The 19,458-nt window shown below is 48.7% G+C and overlaps 5 protein-coding genes across 5 annotated transcripts; 1 reads left to right on the forward strand and 4 right to left on the reverse strand.

Annotated features, from left to right (window-relative positions):
* Nucleotides 1-875: 875 nt before the first annotated feature.
* GGS25DRAFT_534134 (uncharacterized protein) lies at nucleotides 876-2,757 on the reverse strand (the record flags this gene model as incomplete). The annotated part of the gene is made up of 6 exons (XM_049265734.1): nucleotides 876-1,317; nucleotides 1,380-1,810; nucleotides 1,927-2,013; nucleotides 2,090-2,167; nucleotides 2,276-2,350; nucleotides 2,422-2,757. The coding sequence occupies 6 exons, from the start codon at nucleotides 2,755-2,757 to the stop codon at nucleotides 876-878; spliced, it is 1,449 nt and encodes a 482-aa protein (XP_049113944.1).
* Nucleotides 2,758-3,797: 1,040 nt separating this feature from the next.
* Nucleotides 3,798-8,044, reverse strand: GGS25DRAFT_503941 (TBC-domain-containing protein). Its single transcript, XM_049262097.1, has 2 exons — nucleotides 7,275-8,044; nucleotides 3,798-7,206 (listed from the first exon to the last, which is right to left on the reverse strand). Exons 1-2 carry the CDS (start codon nucleotides 7,707-7,709, stop codon nucleotides 4,231-4,233), a joined length of 3,411 nt encoding a protein of 1,136 aa, XP_049113945.1. The 5' UTR covers nucleotides 7,710-8,044; the 3' UTR covers nucleotides 3,798-4,230.
* A 1,377-nt stretch (nucleotides 8,045-9,421) lies between these two features.
* Nucleotides 9,422-10,722, forward strand: GGS25DRAFT_515548 (Pkinase-domain-containing protein; the record flags this gene model as incomplete). The annotated part of the gene is made up of 3 exons (XM_049263092.1): nucleotides 9,422-9,626; nucleotides 9,707-10,340; nucleotides 10,395-10,722. 3 exons carry the CDS (start codon nucleotides 9,422-9,424, stop codon nucleotides 10,720-10,722), a joined length of 1,167 nt encoding a protein of 388 aa, XP_049113946.1.
* Nucleotides 10,723-11,473: 751 nt separating this feature from the next.
* On the reverse strand, nucleotides 11,474-14,015 carry GGS25DRAFT_524677 (uncharacterized protein; the record flags this gene model as incomplete). Its single annotated transcript, XM_049264650.1, has 3 exons — nucleotides 11,474-13,022; nucleotides 13,155-13,356; nucleotides 13,466-14,015. The coding sequence occupies 3 exons, from the start codon at nucleotides 14,013-14,015 to the stop codon at nucleotides 11,474-11,476; spliced, it is 2,301 nt and encodes a 766-aa protein (XP_049113947.1).
* A 2,269-nt stretch (nucleotides 14,016-16,284) lies between these two features.
* On the reverse strand, nucleotides 16,285-18,492 carry GGS25DRAFT_418301 (uncharacterized protein). Its single transcript, XM_049258543.1, has 6 exons — nucleotides 17,895-18,492; nucleotides 17,762-17,847; nucleotides 17,254-17,706; nucleotides 16,829-17,192; nucleotides 16,712-16,757; nucleotides 16,285-16,648 (listed from the first exon to the last, which is right to left on the reverse strand). The coding sequence occupies exons 1-6, from the start codon at nucleotides 18,326-18,328 to the stop codon at nucleotides 16,544-16,546; spliced, it is 1,488 nt and encodes a 495-aa protein (XP_049113948.1). The 5' UTR covers nucleotides 18,329-18,492; the 3' UTR covers nucleotides 16,285-16,543.
* Nucleotides 18,493-19,458: the final 966 nt, after the last annotated feature.

The raw sequence follows: 19,458 nt of genomic DNA on the forward strand, positions 1-19,458 counted from the left end.
TTTTTTTTTCAATTTGTTTTGATAGGTGGTATTGATTCAAAAGTACAGCGTATGTGGTGACGGGTGGGTGGGTAGGGCTGCTTCATGATATGATTAGAGAGAGGGGGGAAGTAAGGGGATGGGCAGGTTAGAGGATACCTCTATGATCCAGGTATTACTTTTAGTCTCGTTTACTCTATCCTGGGTTATCTCTCCTTACCTACCTACCCCCTATCACGGGTGAGGTGAGTAAAGTTAGTACTAGTCTTTTCAAGCAAAATCATATCAAACCTATCAGATATCCATGCCTAACCGTGAGCGTTTGGTGCGTTGACTACCTACTTATTCCTACCTGGTGCGTACTATACTGGGAAGGGACAGACTTATTGATGTATTAACTATCGGTAAATCAGGGGTATAGCATTACCTTGTACGTGAATATGATAGGGGAGCAAAGGGACGCCAGTATTTCCCTCCCCTCCCATCCCCTTAAAGGGGGGGGGGGGGGGGGGGGGGGTCGAGGATCTATATTCCTACAATAGGCTTACTTACCTACCTACCTACCTAGGTTAGATAACTAAGGAAGAGACATTCACAGGCATAACAATCACAAAAAGACGCATTAAGATTTTTTTGGTGTGTGTGTGTGTGTGTGTGTGTGTGTGTGCAAATGACAAAAACCGTCATCCGCTGTGTTTCGCTTGTATTGATTCATGCTAAGTATCTGTTTGTGTGTGTGTTTTTTTTGGGTTGTTCTTGTTTTTTTTTTCATCCGCTTTTCTCAAATCTAGGTTGTTTATCCGCTTATAACCAAAGTACCGCTCGAGGGCTGTAGGTAGCCCGGGTAGGTAGGTAGGTCAGGTAGGCCTACCTAGGTACCTAAACCATACTAGGAATTAACTTGTTCCAGACACCACCCGTCTGCCCACCTGATCGTTGGTATCCTCGTTGGCCTTGGCTTGGAACGAGATGGACGAGGTGGGAGTGGTGGGGGTTGTTTTGTGCTGGTGTCTGGGCGTTCTTCTCTTGTTGTTGGAGCAGGGGTTGTTTGTATTGAAGCAGGTGTTGTTGAAGCAGTTGTTGCTTGTGTTGAAGCAGGTGCTGTTTGGCTTGAAGCAGTTGTCGATTGACTTGAAGCAGTTGTTTGACTGGAAGCAGTTGTTGATTGACTTGAAGCAATTGTCGATTGACTTGAAGCAATTGTCGATTGACTTGAAGCAGTTGTCGATAGACTTGAAGCTGCTGTTGCTTGTGCTGGTGCTGCTTGTGCTTGTGCTGCTTGTGCTTGTGCTGCCTGTGCTTGTGTTGCTCTTAATGCTGCTGCTCTTGCTGCTTGTGCTGCTCGTTGAGAAGCTAGTATGGTTCGGATATTGGCATCATTGGTGTTGTAGTAGGCGGACATCTTTTCTATCATGGCCATCGTCATCTTTTGCTTTAGCGTTTTCACTTTCAGCATATTCTCCCGCGCCCTCGTTTTCCGCTTATCACTAGGGTTGTGATTGAGCTTGGCTTTAGCGGATTCGGTGGTGTTGCTGCTTGTGGCATTGTTCTTGCCTTTGCTGTTGCAGCAGTCGTTGCCTGGGCTTTTGTTTGAGGTTGTGCTTGTGCCTGTGGTATTGCTTGTGATGCTCGTGTTGCTCATGTTCTTGTACTTGAAGCTGGTGATGAGCGAGCGGCTGCAGGACTCGCACTGCCAGGGCTGAGGAGGCGGGAGATCTTGTGGTTGTTCATTGATGCTGTTGTTGCTAGTGTTGCTAGTGTTGCTTGTGTTGCTAGTGTTGATGATGATGGTGATACTGATGGGTAGATTTGAGCGTGCTTGTTGGATGTACTGGTATGTGTGTTAGCTGTGCTTCCTTTCCTCTTTTTTCTTCGACTTAAAGGGGGGTGGAGTGGCGAGGGGAGTAGAAGAAAAGGAGATAAAGGGAGGACGGGGAGGATATTTACCTTCTGAATCACGAAACAAAGCTGGTTCCAGAGCGCTTGTAAGTGTGTGGTTATCCACACTTCTTGCCCTTTGCGCTTGTGTTCAAGCTAGATTGAGTGTTAGCTGTCTGGATACGTAACATTTTGAAGGTGGGAGGAAGGGAGAGAAGGATCGTTTACATACCGTCTCGTACTCAACGAGTGTACGCCTAGCTAGAGTCTTTATCGACTCTTTCGCAGATAAGTGTATCTTGCGCTTAGTCTGGCACACGTGTCAGTTATCTGCGAAGAAACTCCATTTGAGGGCGTAGGAGGCGAGGACATGGGGAAATGGAAAAGGAATAGGGAGGCACATAGGATCCTGGCTTACCTCTCTGATTGAAAGACAGGTTTTGGCAAAGAATGCTTTGACAGGTTCTGAAAGCACGAGGCCATAGACGTAGGACTGCGATGAGGTTAGCTGTTTGTCTCCTACCCAATGTGGGCATGCTCTGGATTTCATAGTTAGGTACTGACCAAGATCATGTCCCCGCAAGCGAAGACCTCGGGCAAACAGGTTATCAGGGCGATATAGAGAAGGCAGTCCTTGATGATGTCCATGTTAACATCGTCAAGAATGACTGACGTAGCCGATACAGAGAAAATGCATGCTATGGTCATGTAGAGATCCTCGAGAAGGGCATCGAAATAGCCGGGGCTGCGAGGATCTCGCCGAGGAGTATGCATGTCGGCGATCGTGCGGAAGGCGTACATGAACACGATGAGGTATGACCATATCTGCTGTAACGGCTGCTCCTTGTCTGTATGCATCGTGGGTGTGCATTCTCGCACAAAGTCCCCCGTGCAGCTCATTGTTGCTTGAATCGCTAGTGGGTGCCTGGGTAGGTATTCTTTGCCTGTTCTTTTTGTTTTTTGTTTGTAATAGTATCAAGAATTCAAGGTATGTGTATAGCTTGGATTCACGATGCTTTATTGTGGTTGTTTGAAGTGGTTTGTTTGATGAAGTGCGTAGTGAGTGTGTGGGAGTTGTATATGAAGATGTGACGGTTGGGACGAAGACCACAAGCACGCGCGACGAGCTTTATATACTCGTCAACCGGGGAGGACACATAGACCTCAACTAGGTTTTCATACGTGGCCAGGCCTTGAGATGGGAGAATATTTCATCTTTCTACTTGTATGTACATACTTCGCGCCGACCCAAGTCTAACCAGAAACCCTAACGCCCTGACCTAATACGTTCTACCTACCAAGAAACCTTAGTATCAGAGGAGGATACTTGGCGTAGCATAGCACCACAGTGATGAAGTTGAGTTTGGGAGTTAAAATATACACATCGTCCTATTAGACGAGCTTAAAGACACGATCCCATCATCATTGAGGAGATGGAGTGGGTTGAGTACCTATCTCGGTAGGCATCGAGGGCGGTTCCCCGGAAGACGTTACTAGAGTATATTCTGAAAATTGCACCTAAGCAGGTAAGTAGATGGATGGATTTGAAGGAAAACGTCGTGGGAAGACGTTTGATGAGAGGATGCTTTTCGGGGAGCATTGGTAGGAGGTTATTCATAAGCTTTACCTTTATTTAGACATATCCCCAGACATATCCCCAGATATGTCATCTCAACTCTGAAATCATATTATCTGCCACTTACCTAGTAAAAACCTAGAGTTAATACCTACATAGTAGTGCTGACCAAGTGTTGTTTAGGACGAACCCTTAACTTAAGAGAAAGTGTATTAGAACTTTCTCGACTTCGATGAACTACCCCTATTTTTGCTTTAACTTTACCCGTATATTCGGATGAAGGCAGATAAAGATCACTTTGATCCCACCGAGTCTAAACTTGACACCAACTCAAAATGTCACAACCTTCATTAAATCCTGGCAAGCAATAAGGCTCTATTCAAAATTCAAAGTAGGTAAACATCAATTACTATACATACCTACTAGGTACCTAGAAAGGTACTTAACCCATCCAGCTACCAGGCACTAGGTACATAGCATACAACCCTTAGACCTCCCCTCTCCTCTCCCCCCCCTTTAAACTAACAAAAAAAGCTTGGGTCAGGTCTCTTTGTCTCCCTCTCTCCCACACACATGAACAAATGGGAAAAAGAGGAAAAGGGGAAAATCCGACGACGACGATGACGCCGTCGAGCCCTCCAAATATTGACTGATCAATTGTTCCCTAAACCGATAATACCTGACTCCCTTACCTAATATCCTTATGCTACCGCCATCAATCGATCAATCATCGTCCTATAGGCCTCTACATGCAACACGCAATATGCATTCCAACTAAACTGAACTCAACCGAACTCTTAACCCTCGAACTCAACGATTCGGTGCGTCGGCGAACTAGCCATCGGCGTCTTCAACCTCCCATCATGAATACTGCTGATATTGGTATCGATATCAACGAGTGTCTGAACAATTTGTTCTTGTCCCTCTTGATTCTTTCCCGCCCCTGCCTCTGCGTCGGCCCCGTCTAGAAGGTCTCTGTCCGACGACCGTACGCTGCGCCGCTCAGGGTCGCCATTATATCCATGAATATCTTGATTTTCCTCTTCGTCATCGTCTTTTTGCCCCGGCACTGCGTTCTTCTCCAGTTCGCGCTGCGCTTCCTCCATTCGCCGTCGCACCTCGGCAGCCACACGAGACGCGTCCGTGACGATGTTATCTAGAACACCACGTAGACTGCGCCCTGCCCCGGCGGCACCTGCTTGTGGAACGGGGAGCGGGGAGGCGGTGCCACGCCCGAAACCCATATTCGAGAACGTGGTCAAAGCTGAGGTGGATGGCGTGGAAATTCCCAAGCCGTCTGTCAGGTGTAACGAGGTAGGGAAGGACGACTCGAAAAACTGTTCCAGCAGCTCATCTGCGAGCACGACCATGCGGAATGTAGGTAATGTTATATGCAATGGGTTGGAAGGGTCTAAGGCTGCATTGGCCTTCTCAGATTGTGCCTTGGATACTGCACGTCTGGTATCATTATCAATATCTGGCTTGCCCAACGCCGGAGGAATCGTTTCTCCAAAGTCTGGCTTCTTCTTTGTGGATTTAGGACTATCTTCTGGACCTTCGAAAGCGAGTAAATCATCCTCATCTTCGTCCTCATCGTCATCATCGCCAATGGCAAATGCGCTATTATCTGCCGTCTCGTTTGTATCATAAGATGATGCTTGCTCACTTGCACTCTGATTGCTCGGGTGGTCTGGATCGGCATATTCGAAGCATCGTCTGATGAAAGCACTAACGCTTCCTAGAAATCGTTCATTGATAGTACCACCGACAGACGGACTCGATGCGTTGCTAGACACGTCACCCGAACCGTTAAGAGAGGTAAAATTGGGATTGCCCAATGATCCTTCTAAACCTCGGCGTGAAAGGAAAAGGAGCGCTTCAGAAATTCGAAGAATACCTTCTCGATCAACTCTGCCATCGTTATCATCATCGTAGAGTTCAAAGAAATATGTGATGGTGCCCATGATATCGCGTTTGCCTTTGATATGCGCAAAACCGGTCACGACGTTTTGTAGTGTCAAGGTCGAATTAGAATCTACATCCCATTTTCGAAATAGCCTCTGCATGAACTCATGGTCTGCTGGCTCTGGGTTGCCACCCCACGGAGAGAGAAGGTTGGGATCGGAACGTCTAAAACTGTTGAAGTACGAATTCTGATTTTTCTCCGGGGGCGCATTGCGTTGAGATGAAGCAGGGGCGTCTGAGATAGCCCATTTAGACACGGTAGCAAGAAATTCCCGGAACGCATCGTAATCCATCAAGCTGGTACTAGGACCGAGACCAACCCTCCCCTTCTCTACGCCATGGTCGTGGTGTTCGGGGTATGCTTCCGAGGCTCTGGCTCTATGACCCTTGGATCGACGCAACTGTTCTTGGATAAGCTGATCTCGCTGTTGTCGTTCGTATAGTATCACATAGAACCTGTCATAGAGAGATCCCAGCTCGTCCGGGCTCAGCAATTTGCTGTCCGGTCCAAGGTTGCGGATAGCAGTACGTTTGGCAAAGTTCTCAATGTTACTGAGAACTGCGTCCTTGTTCTTTAGCCGTAGATCTTGGATGGTACTATGTGTTATGGCCGAGAACTCCTTGAAAGCGACGACCATGAGTTCCTGGAACCTATTGATGGCCCGTAACTTGGGATTTTCTGATGTAGGGTGTGCGGATTCATCAAGTCGCATGAAATATGACTTTAAAACAGATATGAAGGCACCATCGTCAGTAGCATCTAGCAACTCTTCACCATTGATTCTTAAAATGGCCAGCCCGACCTGGAAGAGAACCTTGGGTCCCTCCACGAAGAAGACATCTAGGACCCTGAAGGCAAAAACCAGAGGCATTGAGTTGATATAGAGCGACAGAAACCAGGGAAGAGAAACAACGGAAAGCTGTACGTCACTCTTTACTAGATGTTCCCATAATATTGGCATGGTCTTCTCCACGAGAGATTCAAACACCTTCTGGTCCAAGAGCGTACCATACATGGTAGATGAATAATATCCTGGAACCAGTCTATCACATAAGGCTGATAGAAGGAAGAAGGCTTGTGTTTCGGACATGTATATTAGTAAGGCAGCGACTACGATGTTCATGGCCTGACAATAGCCGACATCGGGATTTATCCAGCTGTACGCTGTAAGAACTCGTCGCAGGCGGTTGATTCCATCTTCGCTTTGGAACCCAGGGTATTCCGGAAGGCTTCGATTCAGGTCCTTTTCTATCTCATCTATAGCCAGTGACTCTTGTCCCGAGTATTTGGTAAGCGTTTCCGTGTACAAGCTTGGCTTTTCGAGCCGTAGATATAAAGATCCGGACGTCAATTCCCAGATTTCGCCTCGTAGCCGGTTCGGAAGACCAACTCTAATAAGCTTATGGAACGTCGGTTGTCGGATGAGGGTAGTGTTTCGACCATTATCTCGAAGATACTCGGCCCATAACCTCATCTTGGCTCGATCTCTGAGCTTCTTTGGGTCGCCAGGGTATCGGAATATCATACCCAGACCAGCGTCAGGCGGACTCATGGCCTTCTTGTCTTCGGGTCGAAGGAGGTATTCCGAGTAGCAGTCACCTACGACCTTTTTGTATTTCCCAACACTGCCAACAGCATTCCTTAGACCTTTCTTGAGGCCATCACAAAATCTCTCGCAGGCAGGACGAGGACCGGCAAGCTGTATGGTAATCCTCTGCTCCCTGATCTCTTTCTTGTCCTTTTGTGCGTCTTTGTCTTTGACTGATTCCTGGCTAATACCGTTCCAGGTCGTGATCGCGAGCGCAAACTGGGGTTCTCGGCATTAGCTCGAGTTGATAGATAACTGGAAAAAGTAGAATAAAGTTAATTGTTTACCTGAAGACTCTGCGTGTTTAAACGCTCAACACGTCTAATGGTACACAAGGGAAATGTGAACCCATTCCCACTAGGACCAGCGCCATGAGTCTGGCCATAAAATGCGGCCGAGGTGGAAGGGCTAGCGCTTTGAGAGAAACTGGTGGGTGTGGTCGAGAAACAGATGTAAGACTCAGACAGGTGTAGTTTACCGGCATAGTGCCATCCCCTATCACGTTCTTTGTCTCCCTGGGTGACGTTTGAAGGAGGTATGGTGAGTTCGGCAGGTATCTCGTACAGGGGGTTTTGAGAGCTGGGGAGTCGAAACTGATTCTGGAATAGAGTGGCTTTGGGAGGGTTTCTGTCTGAGTTGGTCAAGTTCAACCCTTGCATAGGGTCAATCAGCTGCTGAGCAGCAGACTGAGCCTTCTGCACAAAGCTACTGAGGTTGAACATAGTTCAAGACTTTCCAGTAGAGTCAGGTCCATGAACTTGTAGCTTAATTCATTTCTAACGGGGGCTGAAGGAATAAAAACGTTAGGACGTTAGAACGTTTCAATTCTAAGCGGTAAGCGGCGTATCTGAAAATCTAGCTAGGTAGTTGGAAAGGTCGAAAATAATAAAAGGTTGTCGTGAAAGGCTTAATGTCGTGTTAGATGTTCGTAATCGCATGTACGGAGAGATGGAGATGTTTCGGTTCGTGGGGTTGTTAAGATGTTAAGGAGCAGTCTGTAGTGTAGGTAGGTGTAGGTAGCAGCAGGTAGCAGCAGGTAGCAGCAGGTAGCAGTAGGCAGTAGGTTAGGTAGGTCACTGGTATTGATAGTGATAGGGATGCTGCTAGTAAGTACTCCAGTATTGGCAGTATTGCAGGCACACTTGATACCAGTGCCAGTGACCTGCACGCTTCAAGGTTATTCAGCCTCTAACGACGCCATGGTGGAATGGTGCCATGTGGATCTCGGCTCTTGGTTGTGGCTGGAGCCTTTACAGCCCTCCACTTGTAGTAGTCTTGTAAAGTTGTACTATGCACAGTGTACCCGACATGTCAATTCAGCCTTAGCTGGAACCTACTAGCGTACATAAATGTCATCCTTTAATGTAGAACATTAAAGCATTAAATTCCCATTGGCCGAAACCCCACAGCTTATCCCGTTCAGGAATCCCGTCGTAGCTAAACTAATGCAGTTAGACTGCAGTTAGACAATGCGTGATTCCCCTAAAAATTATCCTACTTTTCCCTAACTCTTTCAACTCTATCACACTAACGGTGACCAATCTAGCAGACTGTACGACCAGTGTAGGTGAATGTACCTAGGTAAAGATGTAGGCACTTTCCATTCGCGGCTTAGATCGACAACAAGGCCTCTTAATTCAATGTTCCTATTAATCCACTTTCATCATTCTCCAAACCTGCGACAATGAAGTGCCTCCTTCTCTCCCCGCTTGGGTTCGTTCTGCAGCAAACGTCATCGGTACAAGGCTGGGAAACACGCTTACTACCTAACCTAACCAAACCAAGCCATTTCTAACATTTCCAACACCCGCGGACCTCTTAACTCACCTCCTCCAGTTACGACTTTTACACGACTTTCACGATCTCCACGATAACTACCTACTACAACTACCAACTTACCTACCATTGCTAATCCATATTATTTTACTCCCTAAAAAAGAAAACAAAAAAGAATAATAATCATAATCATAATAGCAATAATAGCAACGATCAGATCTAGGCTATTAACATTGCTATTATTGTTTTATTATTATTCTTATTATTATTATTTATTATTCATCAACCTGCGCTAACATAGGTATCATTAAGTGACTAGAATAGTTGCGCCGAACCTAATAACACCCCGTCTCGAAATCATTACCTTTTTGTCTATTTCATCATCTGTTATTCATCTCCCCTTTTCCCTGCCACTCCAAACATCTATAGGCCAAATTATCGGTCAAGATGTTCATTCTTTAAAGATATATATCCAATTTTATAGCACTGTCCCTCGGTTAAGATCAACATCTAATGCCGAGAGATGGGTGTCTGATGGATACCAACCAATTGCGGAAAGCAACAATTTTATAGTTCCTCAAACTGGAGAACGATCTACTACCTTAGCACCTCAGCATATTCAGCATACACTTAATAAGTTCGGATGAATCTTAAAAAAATGGCTGCTACAGTTGCTAAACCCGGCCTCATTCCCCGAATGCTCCAGGAGCATAATCTCCACCCTTTCGATAATTCAAATACCAAAAACGATGTCGATACCGCTACTATCTCGAAGCCAGACACCGGAGCTGAGCCAAAGGTGCCGCCACAGCACCAGCGAGTTAAGCTAGCTGACTTTTCTCTCGTGAGGACTTTAGGAACGGGTAATTCTATCTGTCGCATTTGTTGCCGTTGCCGAATGCGCAAAAGTCTTTGCCATGCTAAAGTACGTTCGTTGTTGCAGGTACCTTTGCTAGAGTTTGTCTAGTCCGTCCTGCTGCCGGTACCGACGAAGACCGCGAGAAAGTCTTTGCCCTCAAGATCCTACGCAAGGCCGAAGTCATAAAATTAAAGCAGATTGATCACGTACGAGACGAACGCCGCATATTAAGCGATGTCGCCGGTCACCCCTTTATTACCGAACTAATTACTACTTTCTCCGACCATGACTCTCTATACATGCTCCTTGACTACGTCCCCGGGGGTGAACTCTTCAGCTATCTGCGAAGGCACCGTCGATTTCCCGAGGAATGGGCACAGTTCTACGCGGCCGAGATTGTGTTAGTGCTCCAGTATCTTCACGACGACCAGGGCGGCGTGGCATATCGCGATTTGAAACCTGAGAATCTTTTATTGGATGGTCAGGGTCATGTCAAGTTGGTTGATTTTGGATTTGCGAAGAGACTCGGCAGCAGGGATAGTAGGCCTGTTGAGACATACACTCTTTGTGGCACACCCGAGTATTTAGCACCCGAGGTGATCCAGAACAAGGGGCATACCATTGCTGTGGATTGGTGGGCATTGGGTATCTTGATATATGAATTCCTGACTGGTTATCCCCCCTTTTGGCATCAGAACCCTATCGAGATCTACAAACAGTAAGTGCTTCTAAAAATTCAAGACTCACAACGTACAAGCTGATCAAATGACAGAATCATTGAGAAACCTGTTCTCTTCCCGGCTGAGCCCCCTATATCATCTCCCGCGCAGAATATCATTAGGTCGTTATGTACGGTAGATCGCTCACGCCGACTGGGAAATCTCATTGGCGGTACTCAGCAAGTCAAAACGCATCCGTTCTTCGAAGGCATAGATTGGGATGCGCTCTACCACAGACAGGTCAGACCACCAATCCAACCTAACATTAGATTTCCAGGCGACGCGCAATGCTTTGACATTTACCCAGAGGACGACGGTAAACGGGACCCGTACACGGACGAAATGTCTCGTCAATACGATGGCTTTTTCGAAGGATTTTGAAGGATAGATAATTTACGACGATACATGTTCTGTTGACCTACCCAAGTACATAGCCGGGGGTACGACGTGAAGATCAGGAGTGACTGGATATACTCGGACTACCTGCAGGCAGATGTTATGAACTATCTAAACATCATGTATCTATGGAGATTTATGTCTGCATGGTCTTTATTTCTAGGAGTCCCGGGAGCGTTTGCTTTATACTATGGGGTAGTATAAGGAGTAATTTGGCGCCTTGTTCATGACTTGATTGTCAATAGGGCTTTCATTCAGAAAAAACACCTAGTACCTTGTTATACTTGTATAGTATGGAAGTAAATTAGATTCTTGTTTATACCTACCTATTTGCTATTAGTCGGACGGTTCTGTGACTCCGTTCAATCCATTGATTTCTCTCAGTTCTTTTAGAGGGTCAATGGCATATACTAGAGTAATGTCAAGTAAAATGTGGAATAAGAGGTAATGTGACCCCAACATTCCTATTCTCAGAGACGTGAACGGGCTGTGAGAAGTAAGAAGGGAGAGGTCACAATAAGATAGGGGCTTTAAAGAGACTTGGAATGAAATCAGGGGCTAACAGTTTAACCTAGCTACCTGCTCACTCAAATTGACCACAATTCCAAAAGCTTTTTCTTATAAATCGTTATTTTCGTTTCTAGGTTAGGTATCTTTACCGCATGACTCATGGATATCCTACATTCTATACCCCACCTAGGCATCAGGTATCTCCTGATCTAGGTTCCTTAGTAGGTCAATCTTTCGCATCATCATACCTCGCCAGCGCAAACGTCGGCCTCCCATCCCCATCCCTCAAAAGCTGCATCCTCGCCCCCTTCGCCACATCCTTCATCTCCTGCGCCCCCGAATCAAAGCCCACCCCTCCTCCCCCTTCCCTTTCCCTTTCCACAACCCTCTCGTCCACTCTCGCGAATAGCAACGCCAGGCTACTCGACTTCCACAGCCGCCCCGCCGTGCCCCTCGGCGTATGGCACACCAGCACCACCAGAAACACAACGCCGAAGAAGACCAGCGCGGCCGGGTACGCGAACCACCCCCACGTCACCGCCACGCACGTCCGCTCCTCCTCCACCGTGCCGAGCGCGTACTCGTCCGGCGCCAGGGACCCCCGGTTCCGCATGTTCGCCGTCAGCACGTCCGCGAGGTCGCCGACGAACTTGTCGACGGTGTCGAGCGTGGTGGTCCCGTTCAGCCAGAGGTTTTTGGCCACCAGGGGGCCCGTGGCGACGCCGCCGGTCAGGCTCATGGTCGCGGAGGAGAGCTCGCTGGAGAGCTGGGCGCGCAGGACGGACGCGGACGAGAAGCCCATGCTCCACGCGCAGGGGGCCGGGTACCAGGATGCGGGGATGGAGGTGGAGGAGGTGGTGGTGGTGGTGGGGATGGAGTCCGGTGCGGCGTCGATGTTGGAGAGCGCGATCTTGACGAGGGTGTTGGCGGCGTTCTGGGAGGGCTGCGGGGTGCAGGGTATGCGCGCGGGTGTACTGGTACCATCATTATCGCCGTTGTTGCCGTTTCCGGTATTGTTATTATAAGTGCGAAAGGGAAGCACCGACGCCGTCCCCAGCTTGAACAGCTCCCGCTCCTGGTCCGCGAAGTAGAGCTGGTTCTGCCCGATGCGCGCGGTGTCCACCACACGCTCGCTGCGCCGGCCCGACGCCACGCTGGACTCGTACGTCCGCACGCACGGGTACATCTGGCACCCGTAGGCCACCGGCGACGCAGACGGCGTGTACGGCCCCCCCAGCGAAAGCACCTGCAGCTCCATGACGTTGGACAAGGTGGACACCCGCGCCGGCGCCGCGGCCGCGAAGATGACTTCTCGCCCCACCCACGCCGTCACCTCGCCATCGTCGTCATTCTGGAGCGTGTAGTTCTTTATCGGCGCGGGGTCCGACCCGTTCAGCCCCGTGCGGTTCTGGACGCTGCCCGTGATGTCCTGGCACGCGTGGCACATGCCCACCGTCTGGAACCGGGGGAAAGTGCAGTTGCCGGTCACGCAGGCGAGGTTCACGAGCGAGGAGACGTCAGAAGGCGGGTTGAGCAGGCCGGTGAAGATGGCGACGGCGGTCGGCGTGTCGATGTCGGATTCGCCGGCCCCTGTGTGCCCGCCCTGCGCCACGTAGCTGTTGGTGCGCGCGATGGTGGCTGGCTGTTGGGTTGCGGAGCTGGAGCTGGGGCGCGCGCAGTCGACGTACTGCACCATTTGCTGCGAGAAGGGGTCGACGGCGAAGGTGACGATTATGAGGATCGCGGCGCAGCGGGCTAGGGTTCGCGTGGAGCTGCTATCATGAGGATGGGTGATGATTAGTGTGTTGTGTTATGACATGGAGTTGAGGATACGAAAAAAGGGGGGGTAGGTCAATCGAAAGAATAGGGGGGGGGGGGGGGAACAAGGAAGAAAAAGCAACACCTACAATCCTCCCTGCTTAACCAGCCACGTGAAGAAAGCCGTCGGGTATAGCCAGAAGTGCTTAGGGCGACTGAACCCTTCCATCTCGGCCTTGAAAATAAACTGGACCGCGGCCCACGAGTCCCGGCTCGCCTCGTCGAACTCGTGGATGTCGATGAGCCTCCGTGGGCCCTGCTCGAACCATATCCATTTCAGCTGGCTGATCCCTAATCCCGCCCTTTGAAGTTAACTACGTTGGTCGAATAACTAGGTAGGTAGGTAGGTACCTATATCAACCTGTAATAAAAAGGGGGGGAAGGAGAGGGGGAGACGCACCATTCGACAACGAAATAGTCAGCCCAGCCTTCAGCAAGACGATAAAAACGGCTATGAAAGCGTTGATGGTGATGGGGAACGGCCAGTCGTCGACGAGCCTGTCCTGGTAGACCAGCAGGACTACGAGGATCGCCACGAGCGACAGGATCGAAAGCAGCATGCCCAGCGCCTCCGCCACCCATCCGTAATTATATTTCTCCTGCGCATATCGCCACGCCCTTGGTGGTTGATGTTGTTGTTTGCTCTCGCCTGATTGGAAAGTGGTGGTGGTGGAGGTGGTGGTTGGACCCGCCCACGCCTTGGAGTCTGGGGGGTCCGGCCGCTGGAGAAGGGAATCGAATGAGGGTCTGGGCTGGTTCTCTGCTACCACCCTCGCCCTCTCGTTGGCCGCGGGCTGGCTGTGGCTGCCGGTGTAGCTTCCTGAGGTCAGGGAGGAAACTGTGTAGACCGTCGCGGGGCTGATCGCTGTTGGGCTTGGGTTGTTGTTGTTATACTGGCCGTTCTCAGGCTCCTCCCAGTCTCCTCTCGCGCCATGGCGAGGCTCTTCCATACCTAGGTAGTCAGGCTAGAGGACGATCGATAAGTTGCTGCCGACTACGGTTTGCGAACCGGCGCCTAGGTAGGTATATTCTGCGCTCCAGCTTAACTAGGGGATTGGGAAGTAATTTGGTAATCATAAATGTATTAAAACTTAGGTAAGCTACTGCGAGGAAAGGATAATAATTATATTTTAAAGAGCGTACAAGTTCGTTCATCTGAAGAGACTCGCCTTCCTAGATACTATGGCCGCTGCGTAGGTAGGTAGGTACCTAATAATGTAGTTGAAATGCGGTGAATCCCGCGACACCGTGCAACTCTCACACTCTCTCGTACGCCTTCAAGGGAAACGAAAATCTTGGGAAAAGTTCCCCCCCCATTTGAAAATTCCACCGTCCTAGCTTTTTATGTATAAACCCCGACTCAACAAATACCTAACTTAGTAGTAATCAAATACTTAAGATGAATCATACGGGGATGGATGAACAGTTCACTGGCTGCAGTTTTATTGGCGTTCCTTTGGGGGTTAGGTATGGGGGCTGGCCACGAGTGACTGAGTGGCCAAGCTAAATTTAGAATCGCTGAAATGTGAAATGCGACAAAGACGAATCAGGGGAATCGGAAATGCTTGGATTTGGATTTGCGTGGCCAACCATAGCTACGAGAGAAAAAGCTGAACCGACCCGGTCATCGTTGTGCAAAGGTTGGGCCTGCAGATACCTACCTAGGTACCTAGGCAGCAGCAAATGCAAATGCACTGAGATAGCAAGTTGTATCATAGGAATCTCCCCGTCTTATGTTTCCACTCGTGGAGTTGACAGTGTTAGCAGTGATTACATGTTAGAGATGTTGCACATATGTAAACAGAGCCCACCAGCTGAGGATAGGATACGATGGGATGAGACAAGGAGGAGGCGAGATGCCAGGGCTGAACGGTGCACCTGTACGGCCCTGGCTTGGCTCCACCCGCGAAATCCTCACTCGTAATTAGTTACTGTGTAAAGCAGAAAAGCAACTGCTGGTCTTCGCCTTCCTTTCCCAGATATACGCGCACAGTCCACAAGTTTCTTTGTCACCAGAGGGATCGATTCGGGTTTCGTACTCCTGTGTTGCGCACTTTGGGCTCGGGTTACTACCAAGTTATTACAGTCAGCACATGAATAAAAGGGGCGCAGACAGACAGGTACAGGTAGGCTTAAGGTTATTAGAATTGCCGGCAAAGTCTAATCATCCTGTCAGCAATTAACATGAAGCACATTAGTTACATCTTTTTAAGCTCTATCTGTGCCTCTTCCTCTCCCGGGAGTGGGAGTTTATCTGCCACGGCGCGCAGTCTCATTGGTGCTAGATGAAATACAGTATTGGGGGTTGGTTGGAAGAGCTTGGGGTTGATTGTTGAAGTCCTAGATACCTATGTAGGTAGGTGAGCAAGATGGTTATTGTGTTGACATATAACGGTATGAACTCAATAGTTATGACATGAGATAATAGATGCCCAAGCGATAAGATATGTAGTTAGGTGAGTTATGTAGGTGGGTTTATAGATACAGCGTAGCAGCCGTATCATCTAAATATAATACCCCTTAAGGAGAAGATATACACATAGCCTACCTACATACATAACAATTACTTCACTACCGACGTTGCTACCTTACATGTAGGTAGGCTATATTATATATCCAGCCAAGCAACGACAAGGCGCCAGCGTTTCTCGCCACGCAAAACTAACCCACACCGACACACACACACACACCCTTTCTCACTCGCGCCGGGGAGTGGAGGGGAGCCAGGGTATGTATGAGACAAGTTTCCGGAATTGGGGGGGGGGCAGATTTTTTACGCGATTTCCACGATCCGTGTTTGAGATTTCGCCAGCCCGAGTTCCAGAGATCTTGGGTTACATCAGATAGGTTAGATGATAGATAGATTCCATATTATTTTTTCATTGCTCCTTGGAGTGCCGATCTTCCCATGAAGTGAGGCGACCCAAGATCTATTGTCTAAACATCTCCGGTCACATGTAACCGAAGCTTCCCGTCAGGTTCGTAGTAAAGGAGAGACGTATCAGAGTAAAAACTCCCCAGTGTGCATCGAATTCGTCATTATTTTCAAAATCCATAGACGGAATAGACTACCTGAGCTTCACAATAGTAGACCATTGCATTAGTTTTTTCTGATGTGCTTCCCATTCCATCCAGCCTCCTTCTAGCTATCTAGGCCACCCACTCCATTTCACTTGGGGCAATAATAATAAAGAAATAAGGGACGCGGTATAAAAAAAAGGGTAATAAAAGCCTCATGAAAATGTACAGTCAGAGCGTTTGGTTGATCATTATAAAAAAAGGTATTGTCGTGCGCGCCCGACCGTCAGAGACTCCCTATTTGCCACACACAGCGTGACATGACATTACATCAACATTGGGGGACGCATAGCAAAGTAGAGAGCCGTACGAATCAGAAATCCAACTGCATCGCTGACAGCCAAAATGCCACGATGTCACGATGCCTACTCCATATCATCCCCTATCCCCCAGATCCTAACTATGCAGTTGCAGCAGCATTGCAAGTTTGGGCCTGGGTATTGCAATCGGCGAGTGTGAAACCAGCACCACCGTTCGCTGCATCGCTACAGCTGTTCCTTTGGATCTGTTGTCATAGTTAGTAATCGTTACGAGGAAACAAGACATGGGGAAGTGGCTGGAAACATACATCGCAGGCCCTCTGCTTCGCGGCCGCCTCGTTTACAAACGTGTTACTATATATTCCAAGATTAGCTTCTGTATAAGATAAAAAGTATATGGGGAAGAAAGCAAGGGTTAATCTTACCCATTAACGGCGAACGGTCGTTTGGGGTCTCCAGAGCTTGTTACACCCGGAGCTGCACCGCCGAGGTCTTTAGTCTGTTGAGTGTTGCCATTAGCATTACCGCCAGCGCCAGTATTTGTGTTCGAGTTATTACTGTTGCCATTGCCTCTGCCTCCCGCATTTGCGCCATTCTGGGCACCATTCTGACCGTTTTGAGCGCCATTCTGACCGAACTGGCCATTCTGACCATTCTGACCATTTTGACCGTTCTGGCCATTTTGACCGTTCTGGCCATTTTGGTTGGCGTTGCCTCCTGCGTTGTTGTTACCACCGTTGTTGTTGTTGTTGTTATTGCCGCCGTTGTTGTTGTTGTTGTTACCACCAACTAGGTGATTAATTAGTTTCGGTTTCACCAAGATTGCATATAGCTTCCAATGGGCACTTACCAGTGAACTTGTTGCAATCATCCTGAGCACCACGTTGAGCAACGGGCATAAGGACGGGCTGATGGTTGGAAGCGGAGAACATGGTGCATACACGGTAGTTACCGGCAGGCAAGCCACCAGTGACAGTAGCCGACAGTAGACCGTTTCCGTTGCCAGCATCGTTAATGCCCTTGAAGAAGACGAATTGGGTGGCGTCCAAAGGCTGGTTGGGGGTCAAAGAGTTACCCATATCCTGAACAGTAACGTGAGTGTGACCAATAATCTGACCCTGCCCATTGAGCTGCTGGGGAGCGGAGTAGTAAGTGTTGTCAGCGTTAGTAAAGGTACCAGCCTGGAAGTTGTCGACCTGGACCTGGATATCGAAATCCTGATTGGCGGCGAGGTTGTCGTTGTGCTGAGGGTTGACCAAAATGCTCGACACCATGTTCTGAGTCGAAGGGATCTCACCCATAGCTACGGTTTATTAGTTGCCATCACGATGCCGCATCACGATGGAATCTCTACTTACGGATACCGTTACAAGAACCACCCTTGACTTGAAGACCGTTCGTCAAATCCTTGCCGGAACAGAAGTTAATGAAGTTGGCTTGGTCACTGAAATTCGTTAGTTTCTGGCATCATGCCGAATTCGGGTTTCTTACGTCAGGGATGCCGACTCTCCCTGAGCCTGGTCCGGGTTACCATCAGACTGAGAACCAGTCTGTACAGCATTGGCGTCCAACGTCAAGGTGCCCTGGTTGTTGTTGTTGTTGTTATTGTTGTTGTTCCCGTTATTCTGACCATTGTTCTGGTTGTTGTTTTGCCCGTTATTCTGGCCGTTGTTCTGACCGTTCTGACCATTGTTTTGCCCGTTGTTCTGACCATTGTTCTGTCCGTTGTTGCCGTTTTGGCCGAAGCCGCCGCCACCGAAACCATTGCCGAAGCCGCCACCCTGTCCGAAGCCGCCACCAAACTGTCTAGTGTTAAGCGCGTGGGATGCTCGTCGGTTCATGATATGATCGAACGGACGAATAACTGAGGCCTCGGCGAAGGCAGTGGCGCTGAGGAGGCCAACCAGAACATTCTTGGTATGCATGATGAAAAAGTGAGATACCGTAGAGACAAGATCGAGCTAGGGGACAATATATTAAAATTCACTCCGTCTTTCGAGGTGTGAAATAGCAATGGCAAGTTCCAAAAATGGTTCCAGACCGTTTTCGAATTAGCTTTTTAAGGAGTGGTCACAGACAACACTGAAATGAGATGAAGTGGGCAGGCCCTAGATGCTGTCGAAAAAGAGAGAACGAATGTATAAAAGACACACTACCAGCGCATTCTAATAGAAAGAGAAAGGAATGATAGAAACTCGATAGAGGATCTGAAATAGAATTAAAGCTGATGGGGGGATAGGAGTAGAAGTCATAAATGGAGAGGCCAAGACTCATCCTCATTATATACTTGGAATGCTCCACCGGCAAGACGGGTTGGTTGACAGGGTCCTCGGACGGGTTGTGCGTGGGTGCTGATGGAATCAATAGCATCCGCAACGAAGACTACATCATGTTCCCTTGCAAGTTCCATTCCCAGGAGCTGTATCCACAGTCTCAAAACGCGGACGGGGATGGTAGGGAAGAGAGGATGTCGAGAATAATGACAGGACCTTGCAGGGTGTGGGAGCAGGGGTACGGGATGGGACATCTTGAGGCTTCGGTCCTTGGCTAGCCTTGGCTTAACTCCACTATTATAACTACATCAGAATCTGCTTTGCATGGGCTTTTGCATGGGGAGGAAGAAGAGAGCAAAGCTTAAACGATCTTCGTTGAATAGAAATGCACGGATATGTGTACCCCATACATGGCCTAGATTTCATAGGAGATACCACATAAAGGTCCTTGATTTCGTTCAGCGTTCAGTTTCTTCGCAACAGGTTGCTTACTTACCTGCTTGCCTACCTACATACCTACCTAACCTAGCCTAGCCTTGCTTGAAGCTGAGGATAGTAAACAGTAGGTAGGTAGATGGGTGTAAGGAGTTTGACCAGGTTGGTACATAGGAGTAGGTCTCCGAGGAGCAAATCCATAGGTACAGTATGCTCGAGTGAAGATTGGATGTCCTCACTACCTACTACCAGGTCTAGCCGAACACTCACAGCTAGCTACGTAGTAGAAAGGCAACATAAAATTGATCTTGTAGATCTGATGTCACATACTTGGTATCGTCTTTTGT

The sequence above is a fragment of the Hypoxylon fragiforme genome, assembly GCF_022984875.1.
Source record: "Hypoxylon fragiforme strain CBS 206.31 chromosome Unknown GGS25scaffold_8, whole genome shotgun sequence".
NCBI classification, from domain to species: Eukaryota; Fungi; Ascomycota; class Sordariomycetes; order Xylariales; family Hypoxylaceae; genus Hypoxylon; species Hypoxylon fragiforme.

Coding starts and splice junctions, on each gene's coding strand:
- GGS25DRAFT_503941 (XM_049262097.1), bottom strand. CDS start 7,709: ATGTTCAACCTCAGTAGCTTTGTGCAGAAGGCTCAGTCTGCTGCTCAG. Junction 7,207..7,274: donor TAAACACGCAGAGTCTTCAG/GTAAACAATTAA, acceptor CGAGAACCCCAG/TTTGCGCTCGCGATCACGAC.
- GGS25DRAFT_418301 (XM_049258543.1), bottom strand. CDS start 18,328: ATGCATACCAAGAATGTTCTGGTTGGCCTCCTCAGCGCCACTGCCTTC. Junction 17,193..17,253: donor TGATTGCAACAAGTTCACTG/GTAAGTGCCCAT, acceptor TTAATCACCTAG/TTGGTGGTAACAACAACAAC. Junction 16,758..16,828: donor CGACCGTTCGCCGTTAATGG/GTAAGATTAACC, acceptor TGGAATATATAG/TAACACGTTTGTAAACGAGG.